The sequence below is a fragment of the Triticum aestivum genome, chromosome 6D, assembly GCF_018294505.1.
Source record: "Triticum aestivum cultivar Chinese Spring chromosome 6D, IWGSC CS RefSeq v2.1, whole genome shotgun sequence".
NCBI classification, from domain to species: Eukaryota; Viridiplantae; Streptophyta; class Magnoliopsida; order Poales; family Poaceae; genus Triticum; species Triticum aestivum.
Genome location: NC_057811.1, coordinates 16,257,166 through 16,275,120, shown reverse-complemented (window position 1 = coordinate 16,275,120; position 17,955 = coordinate 16,257,166). Strand labels below are relative to the sequence as shown.

Sequence of the window (17,955 nt, the reverse complement as noted above, 5' to 3'; positions counted from 1 at the left end):
CCAACAACTAGACCACATATCACATGGGAAACTTATTTTATTTTATTTTTTTGACATTTCCATCATTTTCTTTTGTTTTTTCTAAAACTGAAAAGGCGATCCACGGCGGCGGGGGGGGGGGGGGGGGGGGGGGGTGTAGAGTTTGAAAATGAAGCCTCAAATCCCTTTAGTCGCGGTTGGCCAGACCAACCGGGACTAAAGGTTTACACCTTACACCTTTAGTCCCGGTTGGTCTGGCCAACCGCGACTAAAGGTTCGGGCCATTAGTCGCGGTTGGCCAGACCAGTCCCGGTTGGTCTGGCCAACCGCGACTAAAGGCCTTCGGGTCAGCCTGAGGACCTTTAGTCCCGGTTGGCCAGGCCAACCGGGACTAAAGCCCCTCCCGTCCGCCAGCTGTCGACCGAGCGCGCTGGGCCCAGATAGTTGGTCGCGGGTCTCCTCCCGAACCGCGACTAAAGACCCCTTTGATCGCGGTTCGATTATTTTGAGGACTAATGGGGGCGTATGGAAGCCTCTTTTTCTACTAGTGTCAATGCCGGCCTCAACTGCTTTGCCATCCCCATTTATGCCTGTACCTTATTCAGCTTACAGAAAGTGGTTGGTTGGTTTACAGCAGTCAACTATAATATTCAGACCTAAACAGCTGTTTTGCTCACAAAATTTGTTCCAGGTTGTACACAATCAGATTCACACAACACCAGCTATAATTCAGAGAATGCAGTCCAACGAGAGGAACAGCTGACCATGACTATGACTAGTGCATATTCAGAAAGTTCAGAGAACCAGTTTTGCTCACAACTGAAGGATCATCTTGCTCTAAAGAAAATAGAGCCATAGCGACCACCATTAGTGCATGTTCAGAAAACTCAGAGAATGCAGTCCAAACAGAGGAACAGCTATCAGTTGCACATACATGAAAAGCATCAACGGCTTTAATCCTAGATCATACAGATCAAAAACACTCAATTACATTGAAAGAAAAGTATTTCTTATTAGTTATCCCATCATTTGGGTCGGCGAAATTAACTGATCCTGAGTTCCGCTACCTTATGGCACTTGTTCCTGCAGTGTCCTCCAACTCCACAGTTTTTGCATCTCGCCGGCTTACGTGGCTGTTTCGGTACACCCCCTCGTTCTGGGCAGGTTGTCGCTTGTGTCCTTGCTGCCTACTTGTTACTTAAACCTTCATACGGAGCCTTCTCCCTACTTGTTGGCCTGCCAACTTTCTTCCGCCTGGCTGGTGCTAGCAGGTTCCCTAGCCTATTCTCAGACTGATTAGCTGAATTGCTGTCATCGTTGCCGTTGTTAACCTCTGTACCTTCTACTGCTTCGCATACATCGCCTCCTGATTGCATCCTGTTATCAATCCTAGTACTACATGCTAACCTGTCTTCCAAACCAAGGCCATCTCGGACGTCTGTAAATGGTTTCATCTCTTCTGCACAGTGTTTGAATAGCGAGATCAAGTGCTCATAAGCTGCCACACTTGAGTCTCCCATCCGAACAAGCTCCATGGCTTGCATATACATGTTGAAATGCCGGAAACAAAACGGGTTTTCCTGAGCATTGTCTCTCTGGTACTGCATCAGGTGAGCTGGAAGTATATCTCTTGCATCTCTTGTCCACCTTTTCACAATGTGCTTCTTTGGGATCTCCGTAACACGAATGAAGTCGAGAAACTGCATTTTTTCACAAACAGACTGTCAGCCTGACCTGTGCCACTTAAATCATCAGTGCATCAGTACAAAAAGAAGAAGCCTATGTGTACTCATGCTATGTGCATCACCTTCAGGATATGGCTGCACAACAGCCCCATATGGGCAAACTGCCCGCACTCGCAGTCAAATTCCTCCCCTCATTCGATCACCGTCACCTTGTATGAAGTTCTGCACCATTTCTCCCTCCGTGCAGCATCTGTATGTATTGCGACATACTCCATCGAGTCACAACAGTTAAGCTATCAGGTTGGGTTTTGCAGCACACTCACTAGTTACGAAATTACATTAACTGAACTTTCTGGGTGTCAATAACTACGGCTTGTCAGCCATCTCCGCAAGTATGCAGTATGTAAGCCTAGACCACGGTTAATTATATTTCTTCAGCACCACTACATCAGTTGCTGCTTGCAGATTTGGCAAGCACACACGCAATTTTGTTCTATCAATTTTTTATGCCATTGCTAGGCCAAGGTTTTCGTACCTTTGCGTCCAGCCTGGTGTTTTTGGGTCCACTTGTTCTATCGAGTGCTCGGAGCCCTGAGGCATGTCCGCGCCGGCTCCATCAGCCCGACAGATCTGCCCGTCCGCACTTGAACCTGCCGGGGCTGCAACCTCAAGCTCCGCCGGGCGGCGACTGGGAACCGCACGGGCTCCATTGCCCCATTATTATCATTCACCTCCTCAAGCAGCGCTCTACTTATTCCACACAAAATTTTCAGCATCAGGATATAGATCAGTCCCCAAAATCCGAGCAGAAAACATTGAAAAGAATGGGTCACGAAGCAGATCCCTACCTGTTTATCGGCTGCAGTAAGAACTCCATGGTCGCCGCCGCCCCGGCGAGGTTGCTGGACCACCCTGTCGCCGTCGCGGACTCGATATCTCCACCTATTTCGCCGACCGGTATGTGAGCCAAATCCAACTTCGCTACCTTACCCAGCGAGCGGCCCAACCACTGCATTAATTGCGTGGACTGCCGGCGCTAGAGGAAAGCACCGTACCTGATCCACGGATCAGGACGCCGGCGTCCGCCACGAGCCATGGCTCAACCACGCTTCGCCGACAGCGTCCAACCTTGCCCCGTCTGTCAGGTGCTTACAGCGGTGTATATTATAATTTCCCATGTACGCGATGGACCCGGCGACTGGCTCAGGCATTTAAAGCACCGAATCTCACAGCAGTTTTGGACGGGTGTGATTCCGAGCTCCTGTGAGCTCGTGATCACATACTCCGCGTCCTTAGAAAAAGCCTCTTTACAAAATAGGCTATTTGATGAAAAGTCTCCCGCACATTAACTACTACTTGAAAAACTAGCTGATGGGTGCCTGTCGCTGTCCCTCATTGCCATAGCCATGACAGAGCTCATCATTTGGGTGTCGGCTCTCTAGGTGAAACACCAAGTCTCGGCTCTCGGCTCATCGCTTCCCCCTAGGGGTGTCACCTGAGGTTTGGTCTTCCGTCGGATTGTAGCGACTCATGAACATCAAGAGAAGCGACAATGCAATAGACAATTCAAGAAGTGCAACTAAACCCCCAAGATTCTAACGTGGATGATGTTGACGAGGCTTCCCTCTTCCATCAGCACTTCTGGGATCTTGACTCCAGAAATCAGTGGCTCTAGCACTAACGGGAAGGTGCCGAGAGGTGTCGTGGTCCTCGTGGGCCCAACTGTCTTGTCTGACGTTGGGCATCTCGGTCACCTCAAGAATTGCGCCGGGGTGGGCCCAAACACCAGTAGCTCGGAACCCGAGAGCCCGTCATCGCACTCGGCCCTTGCCTCGCACTGACTTCCATCAACGGGTCGGCCTCTGCCGGACCGAGATCCAGTGCCTCGCCAGAGGCGGGTCACGGAGTGCCTTGCCCCCTACATCCATCGTTCAAATCAATCCTACGGCTGGCAGCATTTCACATCCAGTCAAAGCGACTCAATACAGGGGAAAACTACGCGGGCTGCCAGACACATTCGCGCGGGCAGGGGAAAACTGCGCGGGCTGGGGCATCGGCCGCCGCCGCTCGCCCGCCGCCTCCGCTCGCCCGCCGCGCCCGCCGCCTCCGCTCTCCCGCCGCGCCCGCCGCCGCCCTCGCCCTCGCCGCCCTCTTTCTGGCCCGCCCCCGCTCCCGTCGCCCTCTCTCCGCCCCGCTGCCGCAGGAAACGGAGTGGATCGAGCTCCGGCCGCGGCCACTGAAGAAAACGGCGTCGACAAGTTCCTCCGTCGCCACTCCGGGCTCCTCCACCCCGCCCCCTCCGACGGGTTCCAACGGAATCATATCATGGATTGTGCACCTTTCATATAATGCAAAATGCTGTCAAGCATTTATGACCATTTAAGGGTGAAGAAAAAGATGAAGGGAAAGAGAAAGATGAAGGGAAAGATAAAGATGATGGGAAAGATGAAGATGATGGGAAAGATGAAGATGAGGATGAAGATGAGGAGTCTCATATTCTCACTGATTTTAGTGAATGTATGTATGGCTATGAGGACAAAACAGAATTTCAGGAAGCATTTAACAATATGAGGCATAAAGTGCACAAGCAAACTTGGTTAGATAGTATCTACAAGTTGAAAGAAAAATGGGCTGAATGTTATATGAGAGATGTGTTTAGTTTGGGAGTGAGAAGTACACAACTTAGTGAAAGCTTCAACAATTCATTGAAAAACCATTTGAAATCAGATTTCCATATTGTTCGGTTCTTGATGCATTTTGAGAGGACAGTGAAAGTAAAAAGAAGAAAGGAATTGCAATCTGAATTTGATGCAAGGAAGAAATTGCCAAGAATCAGATGCACACACCTATGTTGGTGCTAGCAAGCAAAGAGTACACTCCAGTTATTTTTGAAGCTTTCCAAAGTGAATTGAAAGATCCATGGCTGCATGCACTAGATCATTGGATGGGCATAACAAATTTGCAGTTGCTATTGGGAGTTTGCATGGTGATTTAAAATTCGAAGAGGAGCGCGTAGTGATCGGTGATCCTCTGACCCAAACAGCTTCATGTAGTTGTGGCATGTTCAATAGGACAGAAATATTGTGTGGACATGGTCTCAAAGTGCTTGATTTGATGAATATAAAAGTATTGCCATCACATTATTTCTTAAAAAGATGGACTAGAGAAGCACGCAATGGAAGCATACAAGATAGACAAGGAAGGAATGTGGTAGAAAATCCAAAGTTGGAAGCTCAACTTCGGTACAAAGATTTGTCTCACAAATTTCGCACTTTGGCATATAAAATAGCCTACTCTCTGGAATGTTGTTTGCTGTTAGAAAATGCACTTGATTGCATTGGTCCACAACTAAAGGATAAACTGAACGCAATTGCCAATGCGACGAGTAAGCCTTGTAATGGCGAAAAAAATGTTGACCCAAGTGTGCAGCAAACAAATGAGGTTCTTAGTGCAGAAATAAAAGAGGTTCTTAGTGCTGCAAAGCTCAAGAAAAAAGAGGTTCAATCAAAAAATTTGAGGAGAAGAAAAAATTGGTTTGATAAGTTACTCAAAGGGAAGCGCAAGCCAACTAAAGTTTTCGCATCCAAAAACCAAAGAGCAAAGGTATGTAGCAAGATGTACATGGTGTGGTGTTACCTTTCATTCATAAATTACTTATTAGAAGTTTTATTGCAGAAACAAAAGAAACATGATGGTGTAGGGCCTCAAGGAGGAGTGAAGAAGGATGGGCGCGATGAAGGAGCAAATATGGAGTTTCAAGGGTGCAACAAGATAATGAGTTACACGCAACTCTTGACAGCTACCCGTTATAATGAAGATCTGTTCTAGTATTTAGAAGCTTGTTAGATAGTATTTTGGGAGTGTCGACTAGTATTTTGGGCAGTGCTTGACTATAGTACTTTGGACTTGGGGGCCAACTATAGTCTTTTGTGCCCTAAATGTACAAGTAAAAGGGCCAACATTATGTACTTGAATGATTATGTAGGAACGAATTTCTATGGTAACTTGCTTCAAAAATTAGTTTATTCACGCCTACAAAAGGCTCTGTACCTGTGTTCACCTTTCTGCCCTATTAATTTCCTGAACCTCTTAACTGAATGTCCTTGTATTTAAAATGGCTTGGGTTTTCCTTTTTGCTTGATGTTTCCTAAACTGAACCAAAGTGTTTTTGCTTGCTAAATTAAACTGTATTTTGTTACGTTGTTTACAGCCTTGTAAGACTGTTGTTTTGTCAAACTCTTGCTGTTTTGATAGACTGAACTGCGTGTTAACTGAACTTATGTTCTGCTCTGTTCTTTGCATGAAGGGCCTCTGTTTCCTCAGCCAGTTATTGCTGTTCTGTGTACAGGTGGGTATTTTGACTGTGAGTTGCTGCTGGCCGTAGGATCAACATGGACGCTGGATGGTAGGGGGCAAGGCGCGCGGTGACTTGACTACAGCAAGGCATGGGATCTCTGTCCGCCTCTGCCTGGGGCTGTCTATGGGAGGTATCGGGCCTTGCTTGCTGCCACTCAAAATGGTTTGGCTCTGTTCCTGCCGTATGTCCATAGGGGAGGTGGCACTCCTTGGCCTTGTGTTGGGGGCTTAAGACACAGAGTCGGGACGTCTTGCCAGCTGTTTGGCAAGGAGGCACGTTAGGGTTTTTCTCTTGAGGCTTGTCAAACATGTCCCTCTTGCGGTAGTCTGCCTTGGCACGACCAGGGTTGCAGATGCGGCCTAGAAGGAAGCTTGTGTTACCTTCGCGAGTTTGAGCACTCTTGCTCCCAACCAACACAGCGGTGGTTCCTTTTGCAGCATGCTGGCATATGATATGATGCAGCAGTCAGCCGCTTGGTGTTGGGAGCGTGGTCCCTAGTGGGGGCACTTCTCCGCTTGAGGCTTAGCAGGGATGCTGCTGCCTTTGAGCTTGGCCCACTCCCGACCCTTGGGTGTCATGAAGACCTTGTTTTTCTTGGTCTGCTTGGTGCTGATACGACTGGGCGTGGAGGCAGTTGCTTTAAGTTCGAGGTCTTGTCGGCAGGCCTCTCAAAGGGGTGGAGGTGCCAGAGTCATCGGCCTTGAACTCCAGGCCACAAGGCGGAAGATCTGCTCCCGGGGGAAGAGGATCAGGCAGATTTGATCTCTAGTCGCGTCGGTGGCGAGGCGAAGGGGGCCAGGGAAGAGATTCTGGCTTGACATGGCACCGGCCTGCGTGGATGGGGCCATCCTGACCTGTTCAGATCAACTTGGGAGCACTGCTGGTGCGCCAATTGTTGGAGTTCCATTTCGGCAGTGCTGTCGAGGAGATGGCTGTATTGTTAGGAGGAGCGTGTGAAGTGGAGATCAGGATGGTAGATGGAATGGGGAAGAGGATTTACCCAGGCTCGGGCCCTCCTTGGGAGAGGTAATACCCTACTCCTGCCTTTGTTGTTTGATTTATTTCAATAAGTTACCTTTCTCTTGATTACAGGGGTGCTTCTTGTGGAAGAAGGCTCATCCCCTTGGCTGGTCCTGAGCTCCGCCTTAGATGCTGGTGGGACTAGGGTCACATTACAGTCCATAGGATGGGCCCAGGGTCGACTACTCGGGTAGCATCGTCTCGGTCCTTGTGTCATGACCTTGTCAATACTTCTTTATTTATACGGCCCCATAGCTATGCCATTTTCTCAGCATATCTATGAATATCCGTCTAATTTGCATATCTAACTGCCCGACATAACTTGTGTGGTCCAAATTACATGTAGCCATGTAGCTATGCTTTATGGCGGTCTATTTTCTTCACATTTGGTCATGTTAGATGTTAATTTCATATTAAACACATTCACTCTAAATACTGCTTTCATCATGAATTGCATCTTTGACTAACATATTATCATTAAGTGGCCCATAAAGTATTTTGTTTGATGCTGTACAGAGTAAAAAGATGACATGCATTTTAGATTGAAGGAAGTGTATGTACTAGTAAGATGATGCTCGATCTCTTAATTGAGGCTTTCTACTACATGCATTTAATTGATTTGCTAGCAACTAGCTAGCTCGTACATAAGTATCACTACGAGCTCGAAACCTGACGTTTCTCCCTTTCTACTCCATGAACCCCTCTTTCCGTTGAAAGAGAGTGGATTTTTTGGTCCCGGGTGCTGTGCAGTGTGCACCCCGCTATCTAGTCCGTCCGTCTCAAATGTGCTGCGATGGGATATGTGCCCCGTACTGTGGAAGTGTTTTCGATTAGCAGGTCTATGTGAACAGTAAGGCGGGGACTGAAATGATTTGAAAATATGGACCTGGGCCTATTCGGTCACTATTCATAGAAGACCACTGGTAAAGAATAGGCCTTTAGTCCCGGTTCGCAAAGGCCATTAATCCCGACTATGCAACCGGGACTAAATATGCGCGACTAAAGGCCCCTCTTTAGTCGCGCCTCTTACGAACCGCGACTAAAGGCCCGTCCACGTGGGCGCCAGGAGTCCGTCGAGGCGGAGGACCTTTAGTCCCGGTTCTCGTGGCTAACCGGGACTAAAGGCCTCCTCCGCAGGTTTAGGGTTTTAGCCCCCCTAAACCTGGTTTCTTTTTAATTTGTAGTGTTTTATTTCTTTTATATTTTATTTTGTGTTTTATTTTAATTTTGATGAAGTTTCAGTACACATATTCTACGCTACTATATACATGCATATGAAATTTCAAACAAGAAGAATTCAAGAGGAATATATAATATATATTCAATCTCGGGTGACCATATACAACTTTGAACAAGTTTCCATACACAATTAGGATGGATGACCATATACAACTTCGAACAAGTTTCAATCTCGGGTATGCATATAAATTTCTTCGTCCTCGGTATAGTGTTCTCCTTTAGGATTGATGACTTCCCTCATGAAAAATCCTGTTAATTCATCTTGAATTGGTCGGAAGCGAGCTTCTGGACTAAGCCTCCTCCGCAAGTTATCCGTCGCCTTCCGCACGCTATCCGATGCCTTCCGCTCAGAGGTGTGTCTCCGGATGTTCTCACAAACATAGTATCCACATAGATTGGTCCCCGGTGGCTGCTTATCCACATTAACTAACCTTCTAAAATCTAGCTCATGTTTGAATTCACCGACAATTTCTTCTGAGAACCGTCTCCAAACCCTACAGGGCAAAGAAAATTAAATGAACAAGGGAGTTATTAGTTACTTGATATTAGGAAATGAACGAAAGAGACCGATCGATATAGAGCTCAAATGATTGAAAATAATTACTTTTGCAGCATTTTTCTCATGTCGGCCCAACGCTTTGGATCCGAATCCATAGAGTCCATGATTAGAACTCTGGAGGTGTGAAGTTCAATATTTAGCAGAATCCAGTGGAACCTGCGGACACGTTACATGCACAGTCATGCATAACTCATCGATTAGACATACCATGCATGGAGTAAACAAAAGAGAATGGGCACAAGAGAGAAACACTCACCCAAAATGGTAAGGAAATAGAATATGACTTTTGAGTTGATGCTTTCTAAGAAACTTGTACAAGTCTTTCTCCACGTCTTCGGGGTGATTTTGTAACACATGTCCATTAACGATATGTGGGTCAATGAACCCAACATCATGGATGTTTCTTATTTTGCATTCCCAAATCTTCAATCTGCATAATAGCGTACGCAACAATATAGTTAGGACAATATATATATATATATATATATATATATATATATATATATATATATATATATATATATATAGTGCAGGCAATGAAGAACGAGATGAGGTAGAAATAAATCACTTACAGAACGTAGCAACTCAGCATAGATTTGTCGAGGTCGCGCAGATTGAACAGCTGGAACAATTCACTCATATGAACTTGTACAGAGTACCGTTTGGTGTGATGCTCCTCTGTAACATCCGCATAAACATATTCTTTGTCGGCCCATGTTATGAATTGCTTGTACCAACGTAGCAGATTTCGCATTTGTGGTGGTAGACTCTTTTCCCGCGCAGGCTCGACGAGAGGCCCATTCCGCACATATTGTAATGCTATCTCACATACTGGCGCATCCTCAAGGCCTAAGAAGGCACGAAGAGTCAAACCCATCTCGGACGCTTGTTTCATGGCACTCGCTACAGTCAATCCAAGTGCTGCCGCAGCTGCTATGATCTCGGGGTCCTCTTCCGGACCGGCTTTCACTATGAGCGGGGGGATCGATTGTTTATTCTGCATCCCGAGCTGGTCAACTTGTTTCCCGCTTTTTTTACTTTCTTCTTTCTCCTCCTTCAATATTTTTGCTTGCCTACGAAGTTCATGTCCATAGTCGTCAGGCATATTCAGCTCGGCTTGGGACGGTGTCGTCAGAAAATCCTTAGCCCACTTCTTTTGCTTCTCAGTGAATACTTGCTTGGGCTCAGGCTCTTTTATCGCCTTCATATCCGCCTTCCATTTCTCATAATGAGCAGACGCGGCCAATTTGGTTTAAGCTTCACTAAGTTCCCAAGGCCTTGGGATGAGAGGCTTCAGTGATGGCTCCGGTACCCTTGTGGTCTTAGGTACATAAGGGTCCGGGTTAATAGTCCAGGAGCGGGTTTCCTTGCTGTCCGCCTGCTTCTGCTTCTTCGCGGGAGGTGGATTGGGGGGCGTCGTACCCGCCGGAGGAGGATTGGGGGGCGTCGTACCCGCCGGAGGTTGTGGATCGGGGGACGGCGTCGAATGGCGTGAAGGAGGTGTAGGTGAACCACCACGACCACCACCACCGCCGCCACCACCACCACCACCACCATCGGAGGGGGGTGGACTTGTTAGCCTTGGCGCCTCGCCTGGAAACACTATGTACTTCTTTTTCCATAGAATGATCTGGCGCTTGACATCTCCAAGTCTTCTCTCCCCTTCGGGTGTAGCTTTGTCAATCTCCAGGTCCTCAAACCCTTGGACTATGTCTTCCACCGTGACACGAGCATAGCCATATGCAATGGGGTTGTTGTGGTGGAGTGCTCCAGGTGTACAGGGTAAAGCACTGCCGCTAGCTACCTTCGTGGAAACGTTCCCCACGGGATAATGCAGATCACATTCTTTCATCTCCTTTACATCATCCACGGGGTAGTGAGGCTCCGGTGCACGAATCTCGATCATCGGTGCACTAGCACCAGGCGGGGTATCCATGGAAGCCACGCTGCTTCTCCGCTGCCGGCTTCCGCGATCCGCTTCATGATCTTCATGCGGCCCTGCAGCCGATTTTTCTTTTACTAGTTCATGCACGGTCTGCTTCAACTCATGGAGTTCCGATGCAAACTTCGCCATAAGATCTGCATCTCGGTCCGTCTTTCTCTTACGGCTTCTGTAACAGTACGGGTCATTGTCCTGGGAAAACCCTACTTTCCACGGAACTTTGCCTTTGCCTCGTACACGTCCTCCGTGTTCATCATTCCCGAGGGCTGTTGTCAGTGCGTCTTTCTCTCTGTTGAACTTGATCAAGCCCTCTTGAGCTTGGGTCATTGCGTCAATAAGGGCTTGGGTGGGAGCAAACTTTTTCTTCCGGTGAACACACACCCCTGTCTCCGGGTCTAGCGATCCCCCATGCCCATACCACCAGCTTTTGGCCCTTGGGTCCCATCCCTCTGTACCTAGAGGGATTCCTCGCACCCTCAGGTCCTCCTCCATCTTCTGCCACTTAGGCTTCGAAAGGCGGTATCCTCCTGGCCCCATAATATGATGGAACTTTTTCTTACTCGCATTATCCTTATTTTTTTTGATATTTCCTTGAAATGCTATGATTGCTTTTGCCTCACAAATTCTGGCCAATAATCTTTCAGTTTCTCATGTTGTCCATTGAAATCCGGAGTCTTGCCCTTGTTGACATAGTCACGGGTTAAATTTTTCTTGAAGTTCCGGAATGCTTCGCCCATCTTCTGAAGAGCGAACTCTTTAACTAGCCTCCTCCTCTCACGTCCACCCGGAACCTCGTTACCGAATTCATCGACTTTGTTGTATTCCGGAGGTAGAATGAAATGTTCCATAAGCTTTCTCCAGCAATCCTTTTTCGTTCTCTTGTCGACAAAACTGAAACCAAGACGTGCCTTCTTTGGCTCCTTCCATTCCTGGACGGTGATCGGGACGTTGTCTCTAACAACGACTCCGCATTGGTTGATAAACTTTGAGGTGTGCTGTAGGGGCTTGCCGGTTTCACTGACAAAATCAATGGCATATGTTTCTCCTGTTTTCATCGCCTTGGATTTGCCACGCTTTGTCGTACTCGATCCGGCCGAGGGCTAAAAAAAGAAAGAGAGTCGCGCGCGTTAATACATATGTATTCACATTTCAGTAAGTTTGTATCACGAGAGGCTCAATGTATATATATACCTCGCCGGAGGTGGTTGCTACTTGCAATTCGAGATCGTCGTTTGTTGACGGTTGACCTCCGTCGACAATGTCCGTTCCTTCACCTTCTTGATCATCGACAATGTCTGTTCCACCGTCAAGGTTCAGAAAAGAAGAGACTACATCCTCTTCTTGCTCATATTCTGAGCCCGGCACATAAGGAATCTCGTTGTTTATGATGCCCATTAAATAACGTTCAGCCTCCGGATCCCTAAGCGGCTCGGCTCTATCGTCCGCCATATGTCACTCCTGCATGTAGTAAAAATTAATTAAGTATAAAGGAATTAAAAAATAAGATTAAGGGGACATAGAGGAGGAGGAATTAAAAAATAAGATTATTGAGCACTGCCAAGTATTTTGTTTTTCCTTTTCTTTTTTCCTTTTCTTTTTCCTTTTCTTATTTTCTTTTTCCTTTTCTTCTTCCTTTTCTTCTTCCTTTTCTTTTTCCTTTTCTTCTTCCTTTTCTTTTTCCTTTTCTTTTTCCTTTTCTTATTTTGTTTTTCCTTTTCTTCTTCCTTTTCTTTTTCCTTTTCTTCTTCCTTTTCTTTTTTCCTTTTCTTCTTCCTTTTCTTTTTTATTTTCTTCTTCCTTTTCTTTTTCCTTTTCTTATTTTGTTTTTCCTTTTCTTCTTCCTTTTCTTCTTCCTTTTCTTTTTCCTTTTCTTTTTCCTTTTCTTCTTCCTTTTCTTTTTCCTTTTCTTCTTCCTTTTCTTCTTCCTTTTCTTCTTCCTTTTCTTCTTCCTTTTCTTTTTCCTTTTCTTCTTCCTTTTCTTCTTCCTTTTCTTTTTCCTTTTCTTCTTCCTTTTCTTCTTCCTTTTCTTTTTCCTTTTCTTCTTCCTTTTCTTTTTCCTTTTTCTCTTCCTTTTCTTCTTCCTTTTCTTCTTCCTTTTCTTATTTTGTTTTTCTTGGTTTTCTTTGTTTCTTTCTCGATTTTCTTGATTTCATTCCTTTGCATTGGTTTCTTTTGTTTTGTTTTCTTTGTTTTTCTTTTTGGTTTTCATTTGGTTTCTTTGTTATTCCTTATCTTTTGTCGATTTTATCGGTTTCTTTTTGCTTCAACACGTGTTAACTTTTTCAACCTTTTTCTTATACATCAGAAAGATTTTTATATATACATTTAACTTTTTTAAACACATGATTAAGTTTTTTTGAAAACTTATTTTTTTGGATGTATGGGTTTTTTCATACACACTGTACGGCGGCGGGAGGCGGAGGACGGCAGGCAGGCGGCGGCGGGCGGCGGGCAGGGCAGGGGCAGGAGCAGCGGGCGGCGGGCAGGGCCAGGGCCAGGGGCGGCGGTCGGCGGGCAGGGGCAGGGCAGGGCAGGGGCGGCGGCGGCGCGCAGGGGCAGGGCAGGGGCGGCGGCGGCGCGCAGGGCAGGGCAGGGGCGGCGGCGGAGCTCACCGGGGGCGGGGGCGGCGGCGGGCACGGCAGGGGAAGTGGGGGGCGGCGGAGCTCACTGGGGGCGGGGCGTCGGCGTCGGGGTAGGGCGTCGGCGTCGATCGGCGTCGGGGCAGCAGCCTGGCGGCGTCGGCGTCGATCAGCGTCGGGGCAGGGCTTTGGCGTCGAGAGGAGAATGGGAGGTGGCGGAAAATGCTAAGTGTTGTATATATAGACAGAGCATTAGTCCCGGTTGGGGACGCCAACCGCGACTAAAGGTACCCTTTAGTCCCGGTTGGGGTCCCCCTTTAGTCGCGGTTGGTCTCTCCAACCGGGACTAAAGGTTCTTTCGCGCCGCTTTCGTTCCCGCGCGAAAAGAGCCTTTAGTCGCGGTTCGTGTCACGAACCGTGACTAAAGGTCCTTTTTCATATACTTTTCAGAAAATGTAATATATCAAAAAATCCAGAAAAATAAAACTAATTCATTTTAAAATCTTAAAAATAGAAATAATATATCAAAAAATTCAGAAAAATAAAACTAATTCATTTTAAAATCTTAAAAATAGAAACAATATATCAAAAAATCCAAAAAAAAACTAATTCATTTTAAAATCTTAAAAATAGAAATAATATATCAAAAAAATCAGAAAAATAAAACTAATTCATTTTAAAATCTTAAAAATAGAAATAATATATCAAAAAATTCAGAAAAATAAAACTAATTCATTTTAAAATCTTAAAAATAGAAATTATATATCAAAAAATTCAATAAAATAAAACTATTTTATTTTAAAATCTTAAAAATAGAAATAATATATCAAAAAATTCAATAAAATAAAACTAATTCATTTTAAAATCTTAAAAATACAAATAATATATCAAAAAATTCAATAAAATAAAACTAATTCATTTTAAAATCTTAAAAATACAAATAATATATCAAATACAAATCATCCCCTTCTTCATCTTCTTCCTTTCTAACCCCTCTTTCTCCATGCTTGGTCCAACAATTATAGCTTGGCATGAAACCGTGCCGAAGCAGGTGCATGTGAACGTCTCTTGAGGAGGAGTAACCCTTCTGATTCTTACAGACAGCACATGGATAGATAATAAAACCTCGCTGCTTGTTCGCATTTGCCACTACGAGGAAATCTTTCAAACACGTAGTGAACTCGCCGGAGAGTCGGGGACCGTACATCCATTGCCGATTCATCTGCATTATTATTATATAAAGTATATAATTAACCATCATGCATTTGTTAAACTAACTAGCTAGAAATAATACAAATTAAACAATGAACTACACACATGCATATTTTATCAATGACACATGAAAGGTTCAAGTTGCTAACCGCGATCGTGGAGGAAAAATAAATGAGAAAGCTCAAGTGTGGCTCGGACACTTCATATCATGTTTGTTTCAGGCTCTCGGGCATTTCATCGAACACCTTGTGTGCATAGGAGGAACCAAAAGCAAACCCACCACCCCCTTCTGAATATTGTGAAGTGAGCTGAGTGAAGTGAAGTGAGCTGAGTCCTATATATAGGGATGGGCCTTTAGTCCCGGTTGGCCTGGCCAACCGCGACTAAAGGCCTTCGGGGACCTTTAGTCCCGGTTGGCCAGGCCAACCGGGACTAAAGCCCCTCCCGTCCGCCAGCTGTCGACCGAGCGCGCTGGGCCCAGATAGTTGGTCGCGGGTCTCCTCCCGAACCGCGACTAAAGACCCCTTTTGTCGCGGTTCGATTATTTTAGGGACTAATGGGGGCGTATGGAAGCCTCTTTTTCTACTAGTGGACAAAGATTCTGCAGACATGTCACCATCCCGGTCACTGTATATTCAGGTGTGCCGGCCCGTGATTCCAAAATCAAATCCGAATCCAGAAGCCTCCCGGTCCTCTTCGTCCTTCCGCAGATTACACACATCTCTTCTTCCTACAAACCCAGATGTTAGACGGAAATGGATGACAACAAGATCGATATGGAGTAGCTTCTCTGTCCTCTTTTCGACTCACCACACAACATAGGCGACGCCATGGATCTAGATGTTGGAGCTGCGGATTCGAACCGGCTCAATATGGGGCGGCGGCGCCGACGGCGTGCCGGCAGCAGCGTGAGGGCGGGAGCTTTATGGGCCTAGGAGGGCTCGGCTGGGCCTGTGGGCCCACGACCCTGGTGTGCTCCTGCTGAATGTGTGAGTGTGAGGTCCAAGTATGGTTGTGTCTGATGAGTGTATTAGATCCAAGTATGGTTGTGTCGATTGAATGTACCAGGTTCAGGTATGGTTGTGTTGGATGGAAGTACCAGGTCCAAGTAGGGTTGTCCTGCTGAATGTGTAAGGGCCAAGTATGATTGTGTCTGATGAATGTACTAGGTCCAAGTAAGATTCTGTCGACTGAATGTACCAGCTCCAAGTAAATACCAAAAACCAAACAATATACCAAATTAATCGAATTATGAATATATGTATATATTTATATTGTTGAGCGAACAACCATACTATACGGCATGGTAGATGGGCGTGGGCACATCTACTCTTCACTAGTTTAAGAAGCAAGGTGGTACTAAAATTGATACCATCGTTCGTATACTAACTATTGGATGACCGCACAACATAAATGAATCGAGCACTACGGAAACAGCTAATTTGCCTTCAGGGGGCATCTTTGCCATCAACTTTTCGTCGGGCAGGCGACAAAGAAAGGGTTTGTTGTCATCAGCAGACGACAAAAGAAAAACTAACACTAAAATAGACTTTGCCGTCATTTGCAGGTGCCCGTGCATTTGGAACGATATATACATCTAAATATGCCCACGCACATGTATGGTATAGGCTGGGAGACTAGACTTTGATGCACCCTTGGGTTTTTCAGTATTTAGCAAAAAAAAAAATTCTAAACGATAATGAAATTTCATACCATATAATTGGTTTGTCCGACAAATTGGTTTGCACGACCCATTTTGTTAGCCCACATCCGTTTTCATCCGCGCGGATGAAAACCATGGGCGGCGATCTTAGCGGATGGAATTCTGTTCTCCGCTTTGATCCATTTTTAATGTATTTTACATATACTTAAATAACATCTATATGTATTTAAAGAACAAAATTGATATTTTTTAAAAAAATTGATGTATTTCAATTTAATTTTTTATTGAGAAAAAGCCCGCCTGAAGCCCTTCACTATAACGCCTCACTCCATCAATCTTGGGTTTTGTCTGAAGTTTGATTAATCCACATTCCTTAATGTCGATACAAAATTTCGCGTAGAGGCGTTGTCTCGGATAAAAATCTACGCCAGACTTCTTCCCAAGCAAAGTCCAATGCCTTTAGAAAAATGCCTCCAAAAAAGCGTGGCCGAGAATTGCCTTAAACAGTAGTACACGCATCACGTGCCACCCCGCACTGGACACTGGTATTGAACAGTGACCTGCCTGTCACTCTTGTCTGGCCTATACACTAGCAGCCTAGTCCCTGCTGGCTCCTGCCTATATCTAGACCTATGTGCATAGGTCCACCGCAATTAGTTTAGTCAAAAGCACTGGATAAACGCGCTGCTGCTGTAAATCTTATGTGGCTTCACTGACTACGGCACGAATCTCTGCATGAGGTTGACGGGTGCGATAAAGGGGCGTACTACTCCCGGGACCAACTACACCTTTCCGTTGAAATAATTTGATAAGCTAGGCTGTCCAGAATTGGCATTTAATGGACTTATTATAACCACTAACATCTTTAGCCTCTAATTTGATAAGCTAAGATCAAAGGTAGTAAAAAACCAGATGGTGACATTAGAATTTCTAGGCATGCCACTATTCTACAAATTAGCTATTGCTTCTCTATGTTTGTGTGGTTGGCATTGGTGTATTTGTGTTACTGCTGAAGGGATCCAAAATTGGAGCTTTTGGCACTTGTCCACAATACTAGTGAAGCCAATGTTTTACTGTTTGAGTCATACAGAAATTGTGAGATATAACTTTAACAGCTTTTCCATGAATGTCGTTTGACTGATTAAATTGATTGCTCTGCAGGAATGCATTCCGGTGGTTGAGATGAAGAAGTGGCTCCCCCCCACCCTCTGCGTAGATTTGTCCATTTTGTATGTTGTGCATACCGGGTCTTTTGTATACACTAGTCAACTGGCATGAAGACAGAATCATTGGTTTGGATTAATAATTAGCATTGGCCCTGTCAGTTAATCTCGCTGTTCATTTTTTTCTATGCTCTCAAGCAAGCATGTTGATGCAAGCCAAAGTGTGGGTTGTGCCATTGTTTGCTGATGTCCCATTGTGTCAGGTCGAGGGTTCAACTTCAAATCTCTGCTTATGTTTTGTCCCATGGCGTTCCCTTTTTTATAGTGAGCGTGTGTGCGTGTTTTTGGATTCTTATTAGACAAAACTTTGTGTGTCGAAAAGGTATCATTGCTGCAGTGATGCTACTATGAGTTGAATTTGTAGCATGATCAGGGTTCAGGCAGGTGTCTGAATCACATTATTCCTTGTGGAGGGTAGACATCACATGTTTGCTGCCGGAATGCCCAGTGTGCGAGTCCTGTTGAATTCGTTGTTTGTTGCTCATGATGTGGAAAGC

General features: G+C 45.6%; 1 protein-coding gene across 2 annotated transcripts; it reads right to left on the bottom strand.

Moving 5' to 3' along the window:
• Positions 1 to 865: 865 nt before the first annotated feature.
• On the bottom strand, positions 866 to 2,786 carry LOC123140797 (uncharacterized). 2 transcript variants are annotated; one of them, XM_044560079.1, is made up of 4 exons: positions 2,513 to 2,786; positions 2,200 to 2,411; positions 1,787 to 1,914; positions 866 to 1,679 (listed from the first exon to the last, which is right to left on the bottom strand). In XM_044560079.1, exons 3-4 carry the CDS (start codon positions 1,814 to 1,816, stop codon positions 1,167 to 1,169), a joined length of 543 nt encoding a protein of 180 aa, XP_044416014.1. In that variant the 5' UTR covers positions 1,817 to 1,914; positions 2,200 to 2,411; positions 2,513 to 2,786; the 3' UTR covers positions 866 to 1,166. The 2 variants fall into 2 exon arrangements, with proteins under 2 accessions (XP_044416014.1, XP_044416013.1); XM_044560078.1 differs by having other exon boundaries at positions 1,787 to 2,411.
• Positions 2,787 to 17,955: the final 15,169 nt, after the last annotated feature.

Bases quoted from the DNA above. Each gene is read 5' to 3' on its own strand.
- LOC123140797 (XM_044560078.1), bottom strand. From the start codon at position 1,816: ATGGGGCTGTTGTGCAGCCATATCCTGAAG. The intron at 1,680-1,786 runs GTGATGCACATA...GAAAAAATGCAG, and splicing joins TGTGCAGCCATATCCTGAAG to TTTCTCGACTTCATTCGTGT.